The 19,175-nt window shown below is 36.2% G+C and overlaps 1 protein-coding gene across 2 annotated transcripts in view; it reads left to right on the plus strand.

The window, feature by feature from the left end:
* Positions 1-19,175, plus strand: part of NCAM2 (neural cell adhesion molecule 2) — a 589,167-nt gene that overhangs the window by 454,611 nt on the left and 115,381 nt on the right. For both annotated transcript variants that reach the window (XM_058296115.1, XM_058296117.1), the window contains exons 10-11: positions 907-1,094; positions 4,440-4,536. In XM_058296115.1, coding sequence (XP_058152098.1) covers positions 907-1,094; positions 4,440-4,536 — 285 coding nt within the window. The remainder of the gene's footprint in view (positions 1-906; positions 1,095-4,439; positions 4,537-19,175) is intronic.

Here is a 19,175-nt window from a genome sequence, read left to right on the forward strand (position 1 = left end):
TCCCAGTGCCTCTTGAAAAAACAAAAACAAACAGGCAAAAAAAAAAAAAAAATCAGCTCAGGGAAGCTGATGCGTCTCAGTGGTTGAGTGTTGGGTTCCCACATACCAGGTCTTGGGTTTAATCCCTGGACTCAGTACCTCAAAAAAAAAAAAAAAAAAAAAAAAAAAATTCACGCTATTTGACCTAATAGTTTTGGGATGGAGCAAGAGAAAACACTTGTTTTTGCATCTTCATCATTAGGTTTTTCAAATAAAGCCATGCAATATATTTGCTTTGTTTTCTCTTAACTATCATTTTGGAGGTCTTTAGTAGCAACCTGAAAACTGATAAATTTTCAGATTAATTATAATTGATTAATTTAGAGTATATATGGTTTAAGAAAAGTGTAAGATTTGGATATTTTAAGATAAAACAATGGTTGTTTGCTTTTGTTGCCATTTTGATCTGCATTTCATATCTACTTCGAAATATTTCGTGGGAGAAATGATCGCTATGACAAGTATAAAAAATTGGATAAAAACCACTAATTTTGTTAGGTTTTATCCTAAACTCACCCTTTCTACTGTGATTTGTTCCAGAAACAGATTCTATGTATGTATACAACCATTAATTTACACAATGCATATTTTTGTCAGATCGTTAGAAACAAATTTAGCTCTGGTGTTTAATATTTATATTTTATTAATTGGCAAAATTTGAAAATTTTTGTATTAAATATATTAAAATTATCTGATGAAACATTCAAATAATACATTTTCTTAAGAGTTCTGACATCACATTAAATATATGAAATCAGAACTGTAATGACTTATTTTTGTAATCAGGTGAAAATTGCTAATACTTATACTAATGACTTTTTTTTAAAGAAAAAATGTCTATGAATGTTTTATTATATTTCTTTGCAGATGCTCCCAAGTTTATATCAAACCAAACCATTTATTACTCTTGGGAAGGAAATCCAATCAATATAAGCTGTGATGTGAAATCCAACCCACCAGCATCAATTCACTGGAGAAGAGAAAAATTAGTTTTGCCAGCTAAAAATACCACTCATTTAAAAACATATAGTTCAGAAAGAAAGATGATATTAGAGGTAAGTCTTTGTGTTCATCAATAGATTGTATTATTTTAGTAATTGTCTACTATTTTAGAATCTATTAAAATATTTTATATAAAAATATATGTTGAACTTTTTATGCACTTTTAGAAGGAAAAGAAATTACACAAGGAAAGAATAGGGAGAAGAAATTAATAATTTCCAGTTCTTGAGGACAAAAAGTTCAATATCAGACTTGATTATATTCATTGATTCTGAGCTAAACCATTCTTCTCAGATTGGCATATATAAATGTTTTATGATGGATACATATTTACAATTTTGTAATTTCTTAAGTCAAATTTACTTTTTAGTGGCTCTTTTTCTTTTTAATTAAATTTGGAAATCATTGTTTTTATACTGCCACATATCTGGCCCTTTCAAAACTGTTTGGATAAAGCACCTTTCATTAATTTCAGTTTGTAAGTGTGTATATATGCATGTGTGCATATATGTGTGTGTCAATTGTTGAAGTTCATATAAATCTCTTGCAATGACTATGAAGCCATTCATCTTATATCAGTTTTAAACAATTGGAAATCTTTCTCACAAAGCCTTCTTTAACTGGAAACCCACTATTTTCATGAGTTTAAAGGAATGCAAGAAATAAATGTTTTGGAATAATTTTGATATCCCTACTACATTAACTTAATGTATTCTCACTGGTGCCATGACATCTTCTCTACCTGTTAATTGGATTTTACAAAGTGTTTGGTTTATAGAAAGATCTAAGCATTCACATGAACAAATATTTGGAAAATTATGTGATAATAAATCATTTTGTTTATTTCAATTTAAATCAGTTTCCTTGAAACTGTATTAGATGAATTATCTTTTGGCTAATTGACTGGATATTTATTTCACAAGGACATTTTGGTGGATTAACCATAAACTTTAGGTTCTTAACTTCAGTTTAATATTAAAGTAGATTTAACTTTATGCTTTAATGAAAGGCTAATGAAATATTTCTTCTTTATTTTATCTTGCCACTTTTGAGTTTCTAGGACATCTTATAATGCTCCATTGTCAAAGTCAAGCAATATTCCAAAGATTCAATGTTCAAATTTTTTGTTCATATAAAGCTTTCATGTTATTTAATCTTCTACCTAAATGGCACTCCTCCTTATTTCAAAGTGGAAAATAAACTATTTTTCTTTACAAATAACCAGTGAGGTCTGTTGGTTAAAGGATTGACCTTGAACACATACTTTTATATTTGTACATTTTGACAAATTATATTTAAATCCTGAATAAAGATTTATTTATGTGTAACTACAATTTTAAAACAAAATACAACAATAAAAAAGAAAAATCAACAATAGACATTACTAATTTTAAGTTAATAGCATTCCTAGTTTCTTGATATAGAATGTTATTATTTTATTTAATAATAAAGATTATATTGAGTGAATAAAGCCAGATACAAAATGACAAATATTGTACAATCCCACTGATATGAAGTAATTAGAATAAGCAAACTCATGGAGTCAGAATCTAAAATATAGGTTATCAGGGTGCAGGTTGGGAATAGGGAAATAAGGAGTTAAGGCTTAAAATGTAGAGTTTCTGTTTGGAATGATGGTAATGTTTTGGTAATGGATGTTAGTGATGGTAGCACACATTGCGAACATAGTTAACAGCACTGAAATATATATCTGAACATGGTTAAAAGTAACTGAAATGTTACTTTGTATGTATGGTAACAGAATTTAAAAAAAAAAATCCATGGAACTACATAGCACAAGCACTGAACCCTTTTGTAAACCTTTTGTAATTAGAGTTAACAGTGTTATAAAAAATGTGCCTTTATCAGTTTTGACAAATGTACCACAGCAATGTAAGGTGCTAAGAATAAGTGGTATATGGGAATCCTGTATTTTATGTATAACTCTTCTGTAACCTCCATCGTCTCTAGTAAAATAATAATAATAAATTATGTTTTATACTCATAAAATAGCTAATTAATAAAAAACTTTTTTAAATCATAAGGAACTAGTGCATTAGTCTTTTATTTTTTTTTGTCATGCCTTCCCATTTATTCAATGTATTAACTCAATAAACACATTCTTTCCTGTGGAATATACAAAAACTTTCTCAGAGGCCTATAGAAAAAGAAATAATTTTTATTAAATCACTTTTTGACTAATAAATAATTTGAGTTAAATTACCCTGGTTTATTAAAAGTAACATGTAAGAAAAATGAATATTTGAATCATTTCAGAAAACTTAGATAATAGCTATTAAAACTTCTAATCCTTAAATCTATAATAGTTTCCTAGATGGACAGCTGACTAGAAAATAAATTACATGGCTTTTTGTACTCTTCAGAATTACCATCTTCAATGGACCTCAAAATTGCACTTTTAGTTAATAACCTCCTATTACCACAAAATGATTTTTCCCCTTTTGGAACAGAGTTGAAATTAATAGCAACCCTTGTTATAAGCATACTTCTCTTTAATAATAGGTACTGGTTTTGAAAATTATATCTATTTCAATCATCAAATCTCTTTTCTGGGTTGATACTCCAGAATTTATGTATATTAGATTACATGGTTGGCCCCAACATTCAGCAATAGAATCCCAAAAGGTTAACTTAATTATGGATTTCAAATGTGTGAAGACTGAGCATCCACCTAAACTGAAAAAGAATGATTGGAATTGAACATAAAATCGAGACAAGTTACTGTTTATATATATCAAAAAAAAAGTGCCTGTCTACAGCGATTGTTATACAAGGGTAATATTTTCTTGAACATACCTTACTGGAAAGATTTTTTTATTGGGATCATTCCTCATTCTTCATTAATACTTTATGCTCAATAAAATCAATAGAGGGTAAAAACTCTTACTTCTTTAGAGCTTTTCTTGATCTTTAATTCAACCTGGTCTGATTCTAAAACATAGAACATAAATAGCTAACAGTGCTTTAGGTACAACTTTCTGTTTTCAAGTTCAAGTCTAGAATGATTGCAAAATACGTATTTTTTTTCACACTGTGTATTACTCCCTGAGGTTTACCTATATGTGGATCTAATGATTTTGCCATTCCAATAGATACGAGAAAATGTTTGCACTTAGCCATTTAATTAATAGATGACATATGATTCATCTAGCACTATGGATAGTACAGGTTAATGAATTACATCATAAAAAGATTTATATTATTTACTTGGTATAGATTATATTATGTTCACTTGGTATAGAAAAAAGTTATTGTAAGGAGTTACGGGGCAAATGGATTGAACATGTGTCGAAGTAGGTAGGCACACTAGCATCTATTTTACATTTTTTATAATGTGCTTATGAATTATAAAACTTTTATTATTACAATTATTTTAGATTGCACCTACATCTGATAATGACTTTGGACGATATAATTGCACAGCCACTAACCATATAGGAACGAGATTTCAAGAATATATTCTAGCTTTGGCTGGTAAGTATGGCATAATAATTTTTGAGATCACATAAAATATTTCTGTAAACAAGTTAAATTTTAAATAAGTCAAATGCTATCATCTAATTCTTCATATTTTAAAAAAAACAGATTTTACATGTTATTATGTCATAATGTAGGCTATTATTTGAAAGAATGTGTTTTATCTGACATAGAGTGAAAATTTAAAATGCCTTTAGTAATCAAAATTGATCTTGAACACTGCTTCTAATTTCCCCAACTTTGTAAATGAGATATTTCTGAAAGAAGTAGGAAAGCATTAGTTTTAGGACATCAAATTATATTTCACATAAAGTAAAAATCCTGCTGAAAAATTACAAAAAAAAAACCACATTGACAGTAAATAAACTATAATTGATCTATTTTAAAATTATAGACTTAAAATATAAGCTTGCTTTTAAAGAAAATATAAAATTTGGGGTTGCATACCTTTGTTGAAATATCTTTCCTTTATGTATATAAGTACACTCTAGTTCTACACCTAAAGCTTAAAGATAGAAGGGCAAAAGCATGTAGAATAAAATCTCAATTTTTAACCAGGAACTCAGGTATATTTTTACTTATATGTATTCTTCGAATATGATATTATATTTCAGAGGACTGATTAAGAAAGTGAAAATACACAGTTTTTTAATAGGTTGTATAGCTCACATACCAAAATATGGTTTATTGTCTTATTACACTAGTTAGAGAAATATCAGAAAGTTGCTGTTATATAACGTTTTAATAAAATGAATAATTTATATGAACAATTTTTTTTTAAATTTCTAGATAGAGTTCGTCTAGTTTGCCAAAGGGCTGCTGTTGCAAAGTATCAGAAATGAGTTGGCTTTTATAATGGGAATTTTATTTAGGGGAAATGCTTATAATTCCTAGGCCATGAAATGTCCAAGTCAAGGCATCAGCATAGATGTTTTCTCAGGGTCCTGCAACATGGTGAAGAAGATGGCTGCTGATCTCTGCTGAGGTCCCTGCCTTCCCCTCCAGAAGCTACTGTGTCCCAGAGCTTAGCTGGGACAAGCATAGGGCTTGTCTCTTACTGGGCTTCGTCTCTCAGTCTTGGCTGCTCCGCTTTCTTCCTGAGTTCAGGTGTGAGCTATGAGGCATATGGTTTATCTCCTTTTGTGCTGATCCAAGGGCCCAGTTTCTCAGGGACCTTTTCCATGCCTCTGTGCTATGCTGGTTCCACACTCTGGTAACTCACTCAGCCTCTCAGGGCTTCTCTGTTTTCCTGCAGCTCTCTTTCTCACATGGTGGGATCAATATGGCATCTTCCTTTTCCTTCATTTCCCTCTCTGTCTCCATTTATACGGAACCCAACAAAAGGTCAGAGACTCAACGTGAGTCATGCTTCACTGACATAGTCCAATCAAAAGGGTCTCAAACCCACAGATATAGATTAGTTAAAAAACATAATCTTTTTTGTTTTTGGGTTCATGAAAGAACTTCAGACTGTCACAGAGTTTTTACAAAGCTAATTTCATACTGACTTATGAAAAGTATTCATTTTTATGTTACATAGATACATTAAAGTCCAAAAGGGGAATAGAAGTTCACTAAGCTCATACTATCCACATTATTATGTATCTGGGAAATCCTATTGTTCTCTAATTCAAGTTTTATTATACTGGGGAGAAGGGAAAGTGGTGATTGTGTGGGAAGGATTTAGGGTTGGATGCAGGGATAAAGGAAATTAAAATAAGAGGGTGGTAAGATTAGAGTATAGAAGGAAGGACGGATGAAGAAAGGAAGATCTTAGAAATAAGGGAGGTTAGAAATGAAACTCCTATAATTTTCACAGAATATGTAACATGCAATTTCACACAAAATTTTGGATCTTTTAATTTATTGCCCTTTGGGAGTAGGGTTATCTGTTACAGTGTGAAATATTACATGCCAAATGATGATGACATTTTACTAGGTCAAATTTACCAAGCCCCCTTCCTTCTTGATTTCCTTTCTTCCTTCCCTCCTTAATAATTAAGGCCTATGAGTGAACAAAGTAAGTATCTTTGTGGGGGGAGGCACATATTGCACTGGTATGCATGGAAATGAAGATGGAGGGCAGAGAAACAGCTTGGCATGGAGGTATGGAGGTCAGTGACTGTGTAGGGTTGTTTTAGCAGCCAAGAGAATAAAACAAAAGGAATAGAAATGTATTGGCTCATGGTTCCAGGGACTAGAAATCTTGCCTCCTCCTGCTGTTGATATCTTCTGGCTGACTGGCTGGCAGTCTTTGGGGTTCCTTGGCTTTTCCATCAAATGACAATGTACATGGTGGTTTCTTCTCATTCCTTTTCTAGGCTCCATTGACTTCCAGCTTCTAGCTGCTCCCTGTGGCTTCTCTTTCTTTGTCCTATTTCTTTTGCTTATAAGGACTTCCATATTGATTTAAGACTCACCCTAATTCAGTCTGGGCACACCTTAACTAAAAACTTGTTCAAAGGTCCTATTAACACATAGGTTAACACCCACAGGACCAGAGTTTTGGACCTGGACATGCCTTTTGTAGACGAGTCAATCCCTGATAGTCCACCCTTTGAACCCTCAAAAGACATTTTATTTCCACATGCAAAATACATCCATTCCATCAAAACTTCGCAAAAACATGAAGCCATTTTAGAATAGTGCTAAGTAGAAAGTCACATCAAAATCCATTATGGGTATGGCTATCCTAGGGCAAAACTCCTCTGTCTGATGGATCTGTGAGACCTAGAAAGCAAGTTATCTGCTTCCAATAAACAATGGTAGGACAGACAAAGGACAGATATCCCAATTTCAGAAGGGAGAAACTGAAAGGGAAAAAGAGGTCACCGGTCCCAGAAAGTCTGCAATCCAGCAGGCCAACTCCATGAGATTTCAAGGTCTAACGGTCATCAGTGTCATGATTCATTGTCCTCCAGGTCTGATGGAATAGTGGTTCTACACTTTCCAAATGATTTCAGAGCAACCAGTCTTTCCCCAGCTTTGGGATAGTGGCCTGCTTCTGCATGAATGCCAGGGCATAGACCTCATCATGGCCAAGCTGGTGATGCTACTGCGAGGATGGCTATTTCCCTCCTGATCTGGTGTCACAAAGGAGAAACATCTCTCAGTGAGAAGGTGTTTTATTGCAAGTGCACAATCAAGGAACTGGGAGACTCTTCCCAAAACCAGTTCAAAGTGAGAATGGGATCTAGGGTTTTTAAAGGCAAAAAAAAAAGGGGGATAAGAAAATCAGCCAAAAAAAAAAAAAAATGCAAACAGTGATACTAGGGGTCTTGTGAAGAACATATGTGCAACTTCTCTGTCCTGAATTCTCTCAAGCATATCAACCTTGTTTTTATTTTCCCAGTTTCATCATCTAATAATCCACAGTTTAGAATTGTTGTGTAGGTGTCTACATGCAAGGTCTTCATGACTTCTTTTTTTTTTTAATTGACTTTGTAACAATATTACATTAAAAATATATATATATGAGGTCCCATTCAACCCCACCACCTCCACCCCACCTCTCCCCCCCCCAGCAACACTCATTCCCATCATCATGACACATCCACTGCATTTGGTAAGTACATCTTTGGGCACCTCTGCACCTCATGGTCAATGGTCCACATCATGGCCCATACTCTCCCCCATTCCATCCAGTGGGCCCTGTGAGGATTTACAATGTCCGGTGATTGCCCCTGAAGCACCATCCAGGGCAGCTCCATGCTTAATGACTTCTTTTTCAGCTTACTGCTCAAGGATATCAAGATTTTTTGTCTCTGAGGAAAGGTGACAGATTTACTGAGTCATAAAGGGCTCCTGACACCATTCTGTCTGGTTTTCCTTTGATAGGTTATCTCATTCCTGGGGGCAAAACTGAAAAGGTCTGTTTAATGTCTTTAAGGGAATTAAGCACAAAGAGTAAACTTAGAAAACCATCGTAATTCATTTTGGGAAGGGTATTAGAAGTTCCAGAGCTGCTTAAATGAAGAAATTTTAATAAGTATTTTTCTAGCTATCAGTGACACTCTGCCTGAACAATGGAATGCAAGACCCATCCCCTTCAAGCACAGGGGTAGACCTGCCCCTTCCTCCCACTTGAGTGGCCCCCTCTCTTGGCCCAAGATCTCTTTGGTTTAGACATTGGTTTCCAAGGTTCTGTCCTTGAAGTCATTCTTCCTTCAATTCATTTCTTCTCTGTCTTTTATAGTCATTGCTTATGTTTATACAAATTTTTCAGAAACTTTGTTGGATTTGGATGCAGTTTCCTGGGGTCCAAACCACCAGACAGTAGAATTTTTCACAGATTCTTCCTGGATAACTGCATTTCCAAGCCTGCCTGTCATTGAAATATCTGACTGGATCCGTGTTCAAATACATTTCCTTAAACCCTCACATGGAATCCTATTTTCTGGAGACTCACTTCCTGAAACCTCAGGGAGGTCTCTGATAGAACCACCCCTGGCCCTAGCCTGAGAGAACACTATCCATATAGGGTCAGAATTTTCAAACCAAAAATTTCAAAAATTTTCAAACCAAAAATCTCTGCTTTCTTTAGGCGTAAGTGTTCAGTTCTAAGTTTATCCTTTTCCTCTTACTTTTTACTATAAGTGGAAGGAGAAGCCAGGCTGCACTTTCAACACTTAGCTTGGAAATCTCTTCTGCTAAATATCCAATTTCATTGATTATAAGTTCCACTCTCAATCTGAGATCAGAACACAATTTTGCCAAGTTCTGTGCCACTTTATAGCATGGATCACGTTTCTTCCAATTTCCAATAACAAATTAATCCTTTTCTAATAAGTCCTTGTTGAAAGTGATTTTAACACCCACATTTCCACCAAAAATCCCTCTGAAGCAACCTAGGTCTTTTCTAAAAAGCGCCTCACAATCTTTACAGCCTCTACCTATTAGCCAATTCCAAAGCCATTTCCACATTGTCATAGCAGCACCACATTCTTGGTACCAAAATCTGTTTTAGTTTCCTGACTTTTAAAACAAATACCTTAAAATCCATTGAGTTAGCAATGGGACTTTATTGGTTAAGGTCTTTTAGTGATTGGATGAGACATCTCTTATTGTTGAAGACAATCACCTCTGTTGATTGTAGATGCAGTCAACCATAGATGCAATCAACTTATTGAAGATTTAAGACCAAAAAATGTCCTCACAGTAACAATTAGGTCACTGCTTGCCTGAACAAACTACTGGGCACCATCACCTGGCCAAGTTGACACATGAGCCTAAGCATCACAGTCCACCTCTAATCAACTTGGTAGCCATACATATCACCCTAAATCATATTAACTCTCTAAGTAAAAAACAATAACAGACCTATTTTCCACTTAACAATATTCATCTGTCCTCTCTACAAACAGAAATGCATTATGTCTCTCCAGAATGAGGTGCAAGTCTTTGACTAATATTCACTCTTAAACCTAGTATCCTATAACTTATATATTAGGACATGAAACTAATACAACTTATGTCATATGGTAAGAGGATAAGATAGAGAAGAAAACAAATATTTTCTTTATGTACATTTACAAACTTAATTCATTATAACTAAAGGAAGAAATAATAATAACCATTACAATTCTGGTTTCTTAACTGGTCATGTGGTCATAGTGTATATTTAAAATGACCTTCCTCCACTACCCATTCCATGTTCCCTTTACCCTCAGCAAGCGTGTCAGCTGACTGCAGCTCTTTGCACAGTAGAATGACCCAAACTTTCATTCCTGAAGTTTCTGAGCCATTGATAGTCCTGCCTGTATTTAGTTGTTGCAGATTTCTATTGATTTTAATCATGGGGAATATTAGTGCTAAGAGACATCTAGGGAATTTCCTCTATTACAGGCAAAGTTTTCTTTACGTACATTGTATAGTTGCAATCCTATTTCCCCTTGATAAGCAGGATCAATCATATAAGCCAGTACAGTAATTTCCTTCTGTGCCTGTTGATCCACAGACATGTGGAATGCAAAGTGGCCAGGTGGCATTGTTAACTTCCATGGATATGGTTTTGATCTCTGCTAGGACCCAGTAGCAGGGTAAAAGCTGTCAAAAGGAAAGTAGTTATCTGCAGAAGATTGGCAAGGATTTACTCCAAAATCCTAAGAGTTTGTGTTGTGATTCTCCTATATGGCCTGTCAAAGGCTCCCGAGAATATATCTAGCTTCCAGTGACTCTTCCAACATCACTGGATCTGCCAAATCCAGCAAACCATACCTGTTGAAGAGCCTCTTTCCATTCCAGTCTATACTCAAAATTACCAGATTCTCTCATCACTCTGTAAATGGGCAGGAGTGGCACATCCAAATGAGAAATATATTGTTTCCAAAATCGAAAGAGTTCAACTAGACATTGTACCTCTTTTTGAACATAGGAAGGGCCAGATGCAAGAGCTTATCCTTCACTTTAGAAAGGATATCTCAGCATGGCCACACCACTGTGCACCTAGACATTTCACTGAGGTGGAAGAACTCTGTATTTTTGTTGGATTTTTCTGCCATCCTTTGACATGCAAATGTCTTACCAATAAATCTAGAGTAGTTGCTACTTCTTGCTCATTAGGTTTGATCTACAAGAAAGTGATCAATATAATGGATCAGTGTGATGTCTTGTTGGTGGGAGAAATGATCACAGTCCCTGAGAACAAGTTTAAGACATAGGGTTGGAGAGTTGTTATAGAGTGAAGGTATATTGCTAGGCTTCCCAGCTGAAAGCAAACTGTTTTTGATGATCCTTACTAATGGCAATTGAGAAAAAAGCATTTGCCAGATCAATAGTTGCATACCAGGTACCAGGGGATATGCTGATTTGATCAAGCAATGATATGACAACTGGATCAGCAGCTTCAATTAGAGTCATAATCTGGCTAAGTTTACAATAATCACCTGCCATCCTCCAAGACCCATCTGTTTTCTTCACAGGCCAAATAGGAGAATTGAATGGGCATGTGGTGGTAATCACCACCCCTACATCTTTCAAGTCCTTAATTTTGGCACTAATCTCTCCAATTCCTCCAGGAATTCAGTATTGCTTTTGTTTTTACTAAGTAGGGCCAGTTCTATTGGCCTCTGCTTGGCCTTTCCTACCATGATAGCCCTCATTCCATAATTCAGGGAACCAATGTAGCAATTACATTAGTTGCTGAGTATGTCTATTCAAATTATGCATTCTGGAATTGGGGAAATAATCACAGAATGGTCCAGGACCCACTGGATGCACTGTGAGATACACATAAGCTTAAACTCCATTGATACCTAAAATCCATAAGCTCCTACTCTCATTGGTGGACCACAATGACATTTTGGTTCTCCTGGAATTAATATCACTTCTGAGCCAGCATCCAATAATACCTGAAATGTCTGATCATTTGTTTATCCCCAGTGCACGTTATCTTGATAAAAGGTCATAGGTCTCTTTTTGTAAGGCTGGGAGAAAGATTAACGTATAAATTTTTGATGGTATAATAGGGTTCTTCCATAAGAGGACCTAGCCTCTTTAAAGGGGCTCTGTATCTGTAAACTGTCTCAAGTCTGTGAATTGATTAAGTGGCTGTGATACTTTGTTTTTGTCATATAGTTTAGACTTTTGTTCACTGACCTAGGACTCTTCTGATTATACAGATCAAATAGGAATTTAGAAGACTATGCAACTATTTTACTTCTGGGTACCCATTGACCTATTAGCCAATGCCAGAGATCTCTGTGCATCATATTATTTTCATTTGTTCTTTGAGTCTGCTGTTCATTGTGGTAGCCACATCCATCTAGCCTTTAGCAATTGAATGCTACCACTTGGCTTCTGCCAACCGAGGATCCAGTAATCCCCATTTTGTTTAAGGATCCCGGTTCAGTGACAGCAGTTTCTGGGGTAATATCTGACCTACAAAGAAGAGTGGCCTTAGAGCTCTTCAGGCAAAATGGAGTTCTCTCGCGAATTTATTCTTCACTATCCAGGTGAAAGATATATCATTTGGACATTCCTGGGATGGGTGTTTAGATCTTACATGACATATCCTCTCTAGCATTCCAGTCTCTTAAACCATTGAATTCCCTCATCTAAATTATACCTTGGGAAGTGGATTTGGGCCAGTGGTTAGGGCATCCGTCTACCACATGGAAGGTTCATGGTTCAAACCCCAGGCCTCCTTGACCCGTGTGGAGCTGGCCCATGTGAGTGCTGATGCGTGCAAGGAGTGCCCTGCCATGCAGGGGTGTCCCCCGTGTAGGGGAACCCCATATGCAAGGAGTGCACCCTGTAAGGAGAGCCACCCAGCGCGAAAGAAAGTGCAACCTGTCCAGGAATGGTGCCACACACGGAGAACTGACACAAAATGATACAACAAAAAGAAACACAGATTCCCGTGCCACTGACAACAACAGAAGGGGACCAAGAACACGCAGCAAATAGACACAGAGAACAGACAACTGGGGCAGGGGGAAGGGGAGAGAAATAAATAAAATCAATAATCTTTAAAAATAAATGAATAAATAAATTACACCTTGACAGTTCTGGAATTTGACCTCAGGTAATGTTGCTCATCTTTTGATCCTTGTTTCAGCCAATCACCCAAAAAAACTATTAGTGCCCTTTGTAACCCATCAAGTTACAACATTGAATCCACAATGTGCTTAGGAGACCCTTATCAATAAATTTAGACTGATAAAACTTTCTATTCCTTACACCATTATTCCACATTCTTAATACCCAGGCTCACACATAGTCTCCTGTTTTCTGTCTATATAAATTGGAAAGCAAGCAGTTCCTATGAAATGCAGCATACCTCCTCATGGAAAACAGTAAGTGGGGCAGGAGGAAAAATTTGAAGTATCTTTCAAGCCATTAATCTCAGGGTATTCAGTTGGAGTTTCATTTGGTTTGGTTAAACAGGATTACTGTCTTCAGACAGAGGAATCAGGTCAGTTTTCTCAGGGCAGGTGGTTATAAATTTATCAGGTACAATAAGGTTAATCTCTTCTGGTTGGAGCTGGATGGCAGATTCTTCAGTGTAGACTGAAAGTCAAGAAGCTGTTTCTTTAGGTCATACTGGTGGTTCAGTGACTTTTTCCTCATGGCCGACTGTTTCTGATTTACCTAGCAAGGACTCAGAAGAATCTATGATTTCAAGGTCCCCACTGCCATTATTATCAAACCATTTGTCTCCATTGCAGTTTTCAAGATCGCATTATTTTCCAGTCATATGCCTTTCCGTTTAAGGCATACACCCTGTAAGTTTGGGAATTTAATTTCCATTGTAATTCTGCTACTTGCTCAGTAAGATTCTGAATGTGGTTTTCAGAGATCTCAAGTCTGCAGCTACACAAAGTAAGATTTGTTTCAGGCAACACATATAAACTTTCATACCCTTCATGTGGGACTTAAGTTTCAAATTTCAAGCCATTACCTCATCCCTTTCTTTTATACCTGTATCTCACCCATTTGGGAAGAACCAGTCAACATTAGAACTTTTGATGCCACAAAATTCTAAGTTTTCAAAAACACTCTCACTCTGAGACTTACCTATTGTTATTATTTAAGTAACTCTTTCTAGTGGTGATATTTCTTGTTATCCTTATTGTCAACTCATACCTTGGGCTATCAGTGACATCTTAATTATTGTAAATAGTGTCGTTAGTGACTTTGAATCTAATCAGAGGTTAGATTTAATGAGCCAATTCTTTAACCATATTTAAAATTCAAGTTCTGAGGTAGCTCTATCCTAGAAGCTATATGTCAGATTCTAAATACACCAGCTGTGGCTTTTAGGGGAGGTGTGTGGGTGATGTAGGTAGTGGCTCAGGGGAAGTTTCTGCACCAAGGCTGGAGAGCTTATTGCCTTGGCCAAAAGTCAGTGCTGACAAGTGGCTTAGCCAAAGTAAGATGAATGCTGAGGCAGCACACACAAAATTTTGAAAATTACAACAATCCATAACTTGATGCCTCGGCATCATTCATTTAGAAGATTGTGGCACTTTAGGTGGCTGATAAAAATATCAATAGTTAGTTAAACCAAGAACTAGAAGTCTTAGTATAGCCATTTCCCATACCCATCAGGGGAAGGCTAGGAGGAAATGTTGGAGGTTGTTTGTAGGGTCTGAGTTATTTGTTGAAAAACTTTGGTTATATTGTGAAACATTTGATTTCTTGATCCTATCTTTTATAGTTTGCTTTTAACTTTCCCCAAATTATTAATTTAAATACAGCAGGAGTTTTTTCTTATGGCACAAATACCCATTATTTTGGCCAAGAGGTAGTCTATAAGTCAAGGTTCTTTTCTAACCAGCAGTGATTGGAAGTTGTCCTATGAAATTAATATGCCATCAGAGAAGAGTTTATCCCCACCATGTGGCAGGTTACCCCATATATGGGATGGCAATGTTTGGCTCTGGAACACAAATGACAGCCATTAGTAACAATTTGATCCGTGATTGACCCAGAGGCAGTTTATCTCTATATGATTACTCCATTTGAGCAGAAGAGCCTCTGAGGTCTGTGATGTTATGAGCCCAGACCACCAGTTGGGAGGGGAAGCTTAGGGTCCTGAGTGGTCAGTCTCTGAGGGACCCACCAGATATGCTGTATAGGAATGAGATTTAGGTAGTTCATTGAAGTATCATTGAACAGTGACACTGACGATGTGAGTTGAACGTGTGTGGAAATGGGTGAGGGTATGAGCTATTTCCAAATGTGGAGCCCACCGCAAAAGCCTTTCTTGTATGTGAAAATTATTTTGCTTTCACAAGCTCTTTGGCTACCATCCAAGATTCAGTAAAGATTTGAAATTGGGCAACTGGTGGTTCAGAGCCTGGAGAGCTAACTGGATGACTTCCAATTCTGCTAACTCTGCAAAACCGAAATAGCCATCTTGAGTAAGTGGTGTATTTGATAAGTCATGGCCCTACAGTGAGCTGTGTTGCATACAATGATAGCATTGCCATTGGTAATATATACCAACATCCTGTCCATGTCAGACAGTTTGTCCCAAAGAGCTCCCCACTTGACTAGAGAAGGGAATAATGGGTACACCATCACCAGCATCTCAAGATCCTTGGGCAATTGGCTGAGCATGGGGGAAGTCACATCCTTCTGCAATTTGAAGAGCCCCTGTTTGTCAGGTCCGTTGAGTCTTCTCCTGTGGATGTCATTTCCATTTTACCAGTGAGGCTTCAGGAACTGTGCTGAGCCCCTGCTGAGAATTATCTCTTACTACTCCATTATGGGAATTCACCTACACAAACTGGTTGTGGCCCTGTAAGTGCCTCCATTTTTTTAAGAACACAATAAGCAGCAAGGATTTCCTATGCTTAGTTCAAGGATTCCAAGAGACATATTTGGAGGTAGCTCAGGCCTCAAATCTAAAATTCATTCTTGGTTGGACAGGGGCATGGCTAGGAAAATGGCCTATTTTGCCACTTCTAATGTGTATTGCTGGGATTCTTCCCAGTGGAAGGCAGCAGGTGTACATGCTGTTTTGTATATGAGTTATAATACGAGTGTGAGATGTGGAATATGTTACCTGCAGAACATAAATAATCCTAATAAGTGATGTGTGTGTCCTAGTGTCCAAAGTAGGCATGTGTTTGATGGTGATTGGAATCTCTCTGCCTTTAGTGGGTCACATGATGCCCAAGAATTTTGTAGTGTTTGATGGCCCTTGTATTTAGTGAGATGAAATTGCCCAGCCTCATTTTTGTAGATGATATGAGTGTGACTAGATCCTCTTGGAGGTCATCTTAAGAGTTCTGCTTAATCAGATGCCAATTGTACAGTGCCAGGATTAAGTTATATTTAACTATATTTAAAGATAAATTTAGATTCTTGGAGGCAGCAGTAAGGGAATTTTTAAGTATTAAAAATTTAAATATTTATGTGTTTATTATTGTAATTTTAGGTTTTAGCGCTAAGTAAAACATGGTGGCCAAGTCAGTGACAGCAGAGCAATTGTCTAAGCTCCTGTGTATGTCCTTTATTAATTTGATGATTTTAAGAAGAGTTTTAATGGGTGGGACTTACACATTAATGTTGGTATGTAAAATTGATGGCTAATCTCCCTTCCTTAGTGGAGGTTTTAAGAACTGGTCAAAAAAGGGGTATTGTGTGGGGAGATGGTAAAAGAACGACTCCCTCTTTGATGAGATTTTGAATTATAGTCCAGACCCCCTCTGTACTTTCTTTCAGGCTGTATTGTGGCATTTATCACCTTGATTGGCATGGGCAAGTCATTCTTACGAATTCTTCTAGGCTTAAATACTACCTATACGCTAAGAACTCCAGAAGTTTGTATCTTCAACTTTTATATTTTTCCTTGAACTCTTCACATTCTTATCCAATTGCTTAGTTCACTCTCTGCTTGGATGTTATATAAGCAATTCAGATGTAAAATCTTTCTGTAGTCTGATTGTTCTCAACCTTGAACTCTGTATTCTGGTTCCTAAAATGTTGCAATAAATTCTATGCTCTGAACTATGCCTTTGTACAGTCTAGTTAATAAAAGATCACAAGGACTTCTTCTTATAATAAAAACAAGAGTGAAAGCATAATTCTCTTCTGCTCATAGCCTTTCAGCAGCTTACTATTTTGTTCAGGAATGAAACCAAAGTGATTAGAAAGGCCTGCCAGATATCACAAGGTCTGCCACTCTCCACCTCCTGTCTGAACTCTTATCTCCTCTCCTCACACCACACCCTGATCATGTTGCTCTTTCATATTATCTACCTGCTCTTTCTTGACCCACTGCATCTAAGTAGATACTATTTTCTCTTAATAGAATTTTCATATGGGTTATTTTCTTCTCCTTCAAGTCTTTTCTCAAATAATAATTTTTAGCAATGATTTCCCTGTCCACCCAAGTTGAAGTTACAAAACTTCAACCCTCCTCCCCATTCCCAACTATACCATTTCTTTCCCTGCTCAACTTTCATCTGCAGTTGGAATAATCACTACTTTCTGTATTGCAGTTGCTTATACTTAACTAGAATGTAACCTCCATAAAAGGAGTGATTGCTATATCTTTTTTTTTAACCCCAGAACATAGAAGATGGCCTCATTCATAGTGGTTTAGAAGCATTTTTTTAAATGTATAAAGGATATAGTATGTTATATTTGATTCACTTATGATTATGGAAGCATAATTGAAATGCCCAATTAATAATAATGGTATATGGGCATTTATGATTTATTAGAAGGTTCAAGACCTGAGTATATTTGTAAGAAGTCATTTCTGAGGAAGATTTAAAAGTGAATAAACATTTCCATAGTAATATTACATGTTAAATTGAGATAATCGAGGATAAATCTTTGGACTACTTGAATTAATTAATGAAATTAAAGTTTATGAGCAAATTAAATTGAAAACATATATTAAGACAGTTAGTGTAATTATTTGTGAGGAGAAAATTCCAAACATGAGGAATCAAATGCTGTGAAAGATCAACATATTAAGGATATGTGTCTGGCAATTGGAGAAAACCAGGTGAATAGTAAAGTGAGAAGGAATTTACAGAGTTTCAGATATGATGCAGAGTAGTTATAATTTTATCTTAAGCTCCAAATTGAAGTAGGAGAAATGCATATAAATCCATAGTGGAAATAAGCCACTCAGAGCAGAAACAGAGGAAAGCCAATTCAGCATAGGTCTCTGATAAATTTAAAAAAAGGATTTAATAGAGTTTGGTGGTTGTAAACTCATTAGAAAAGTAGAGGAAATGGAAGACAGGAGATAGCCACCATCATTGGGCATTAAAGTTACAAAATAGCACAAGTGAGTTCCAGAGGTTAAGTCTACAACTGAAAACTAGATTTGAGGAGACTGTTGCTTTCACGATATCCCTTCTACTGACTTCACAGCCATCCACACCAGAAACCATGTGAATAGAGTGGAGTGGGGAGCCTGGTTGATGCCATCACTCACATCTGTAGGTCTTCTTGTCCATGTGTACCTCCTTAGAAAAGTGTGAATGCATTTACATGTCACCAGCATTCTAAACCATGTGTTGGCGCATCTCATTTTAAGTGCTTACATGGCACTTAATGTCCAGCAAGTTAGTCTAGGTAGTGAATATTTTAGTGTTCCATACCTTCTGAAAAAGGGGAATAACTTAGGTGGTAGAAATGGATGTTGAATATCAACGGAAAATATCTAGGGTAATGTTTAAAACACAATTCTGGAAGAATAGTCCCCATGTACTTCCATTTAAGGGAAGCTTTAAAAGCATTAGACCTTTCTGATTCTTGATTTGTGCTTAGTGATACTATATCCTCATCTGGAGAAAGAGCTAAGTGTCTCTGAACAATACCTTAGTTATCAAATTCCCAGCATTCTGGAAAACCAAATTCTCAGAAGTAAAGATGTTGGGGCAGAAGGTTGGAACAATCTGTTCAAGCACTGTGACAGGAAAACAAATGAAGAATTTGGGGCTTGTGGAAAGAACAGGTCTGAACAGTTTGTCATTTGGGGAATCTCAATAGATTCATGGTAATAAGTCAGAAAAGAGTGAGAAACTGAAAAGTCAGAAAAGAAGAAAAAGGAAGAAAAGAACTACCTGAGAGATCACTATTCATTGGAGACAGAAGTAAAAGAAATACCATATAGTGATGGAGTATTTAACCTTGGAGAATAAGAGGAGTGATTTCCATAATAG

This window comes from Dasypus novemcinctus, chromosome 4 (genome assembly GCF_030445035.2).
Source record: "Dasypus novemcinctus isolate mDasNov1 chromosome 4, mDasNov1.1.hap2, whole genome shotgun sequence".
Lineage (NCBI taxonomy): Eukaryota > Metazoa > Chordata > Mammalia > Cingulata > Dasypodidae > Dasypus > Dasypus novemcinctus.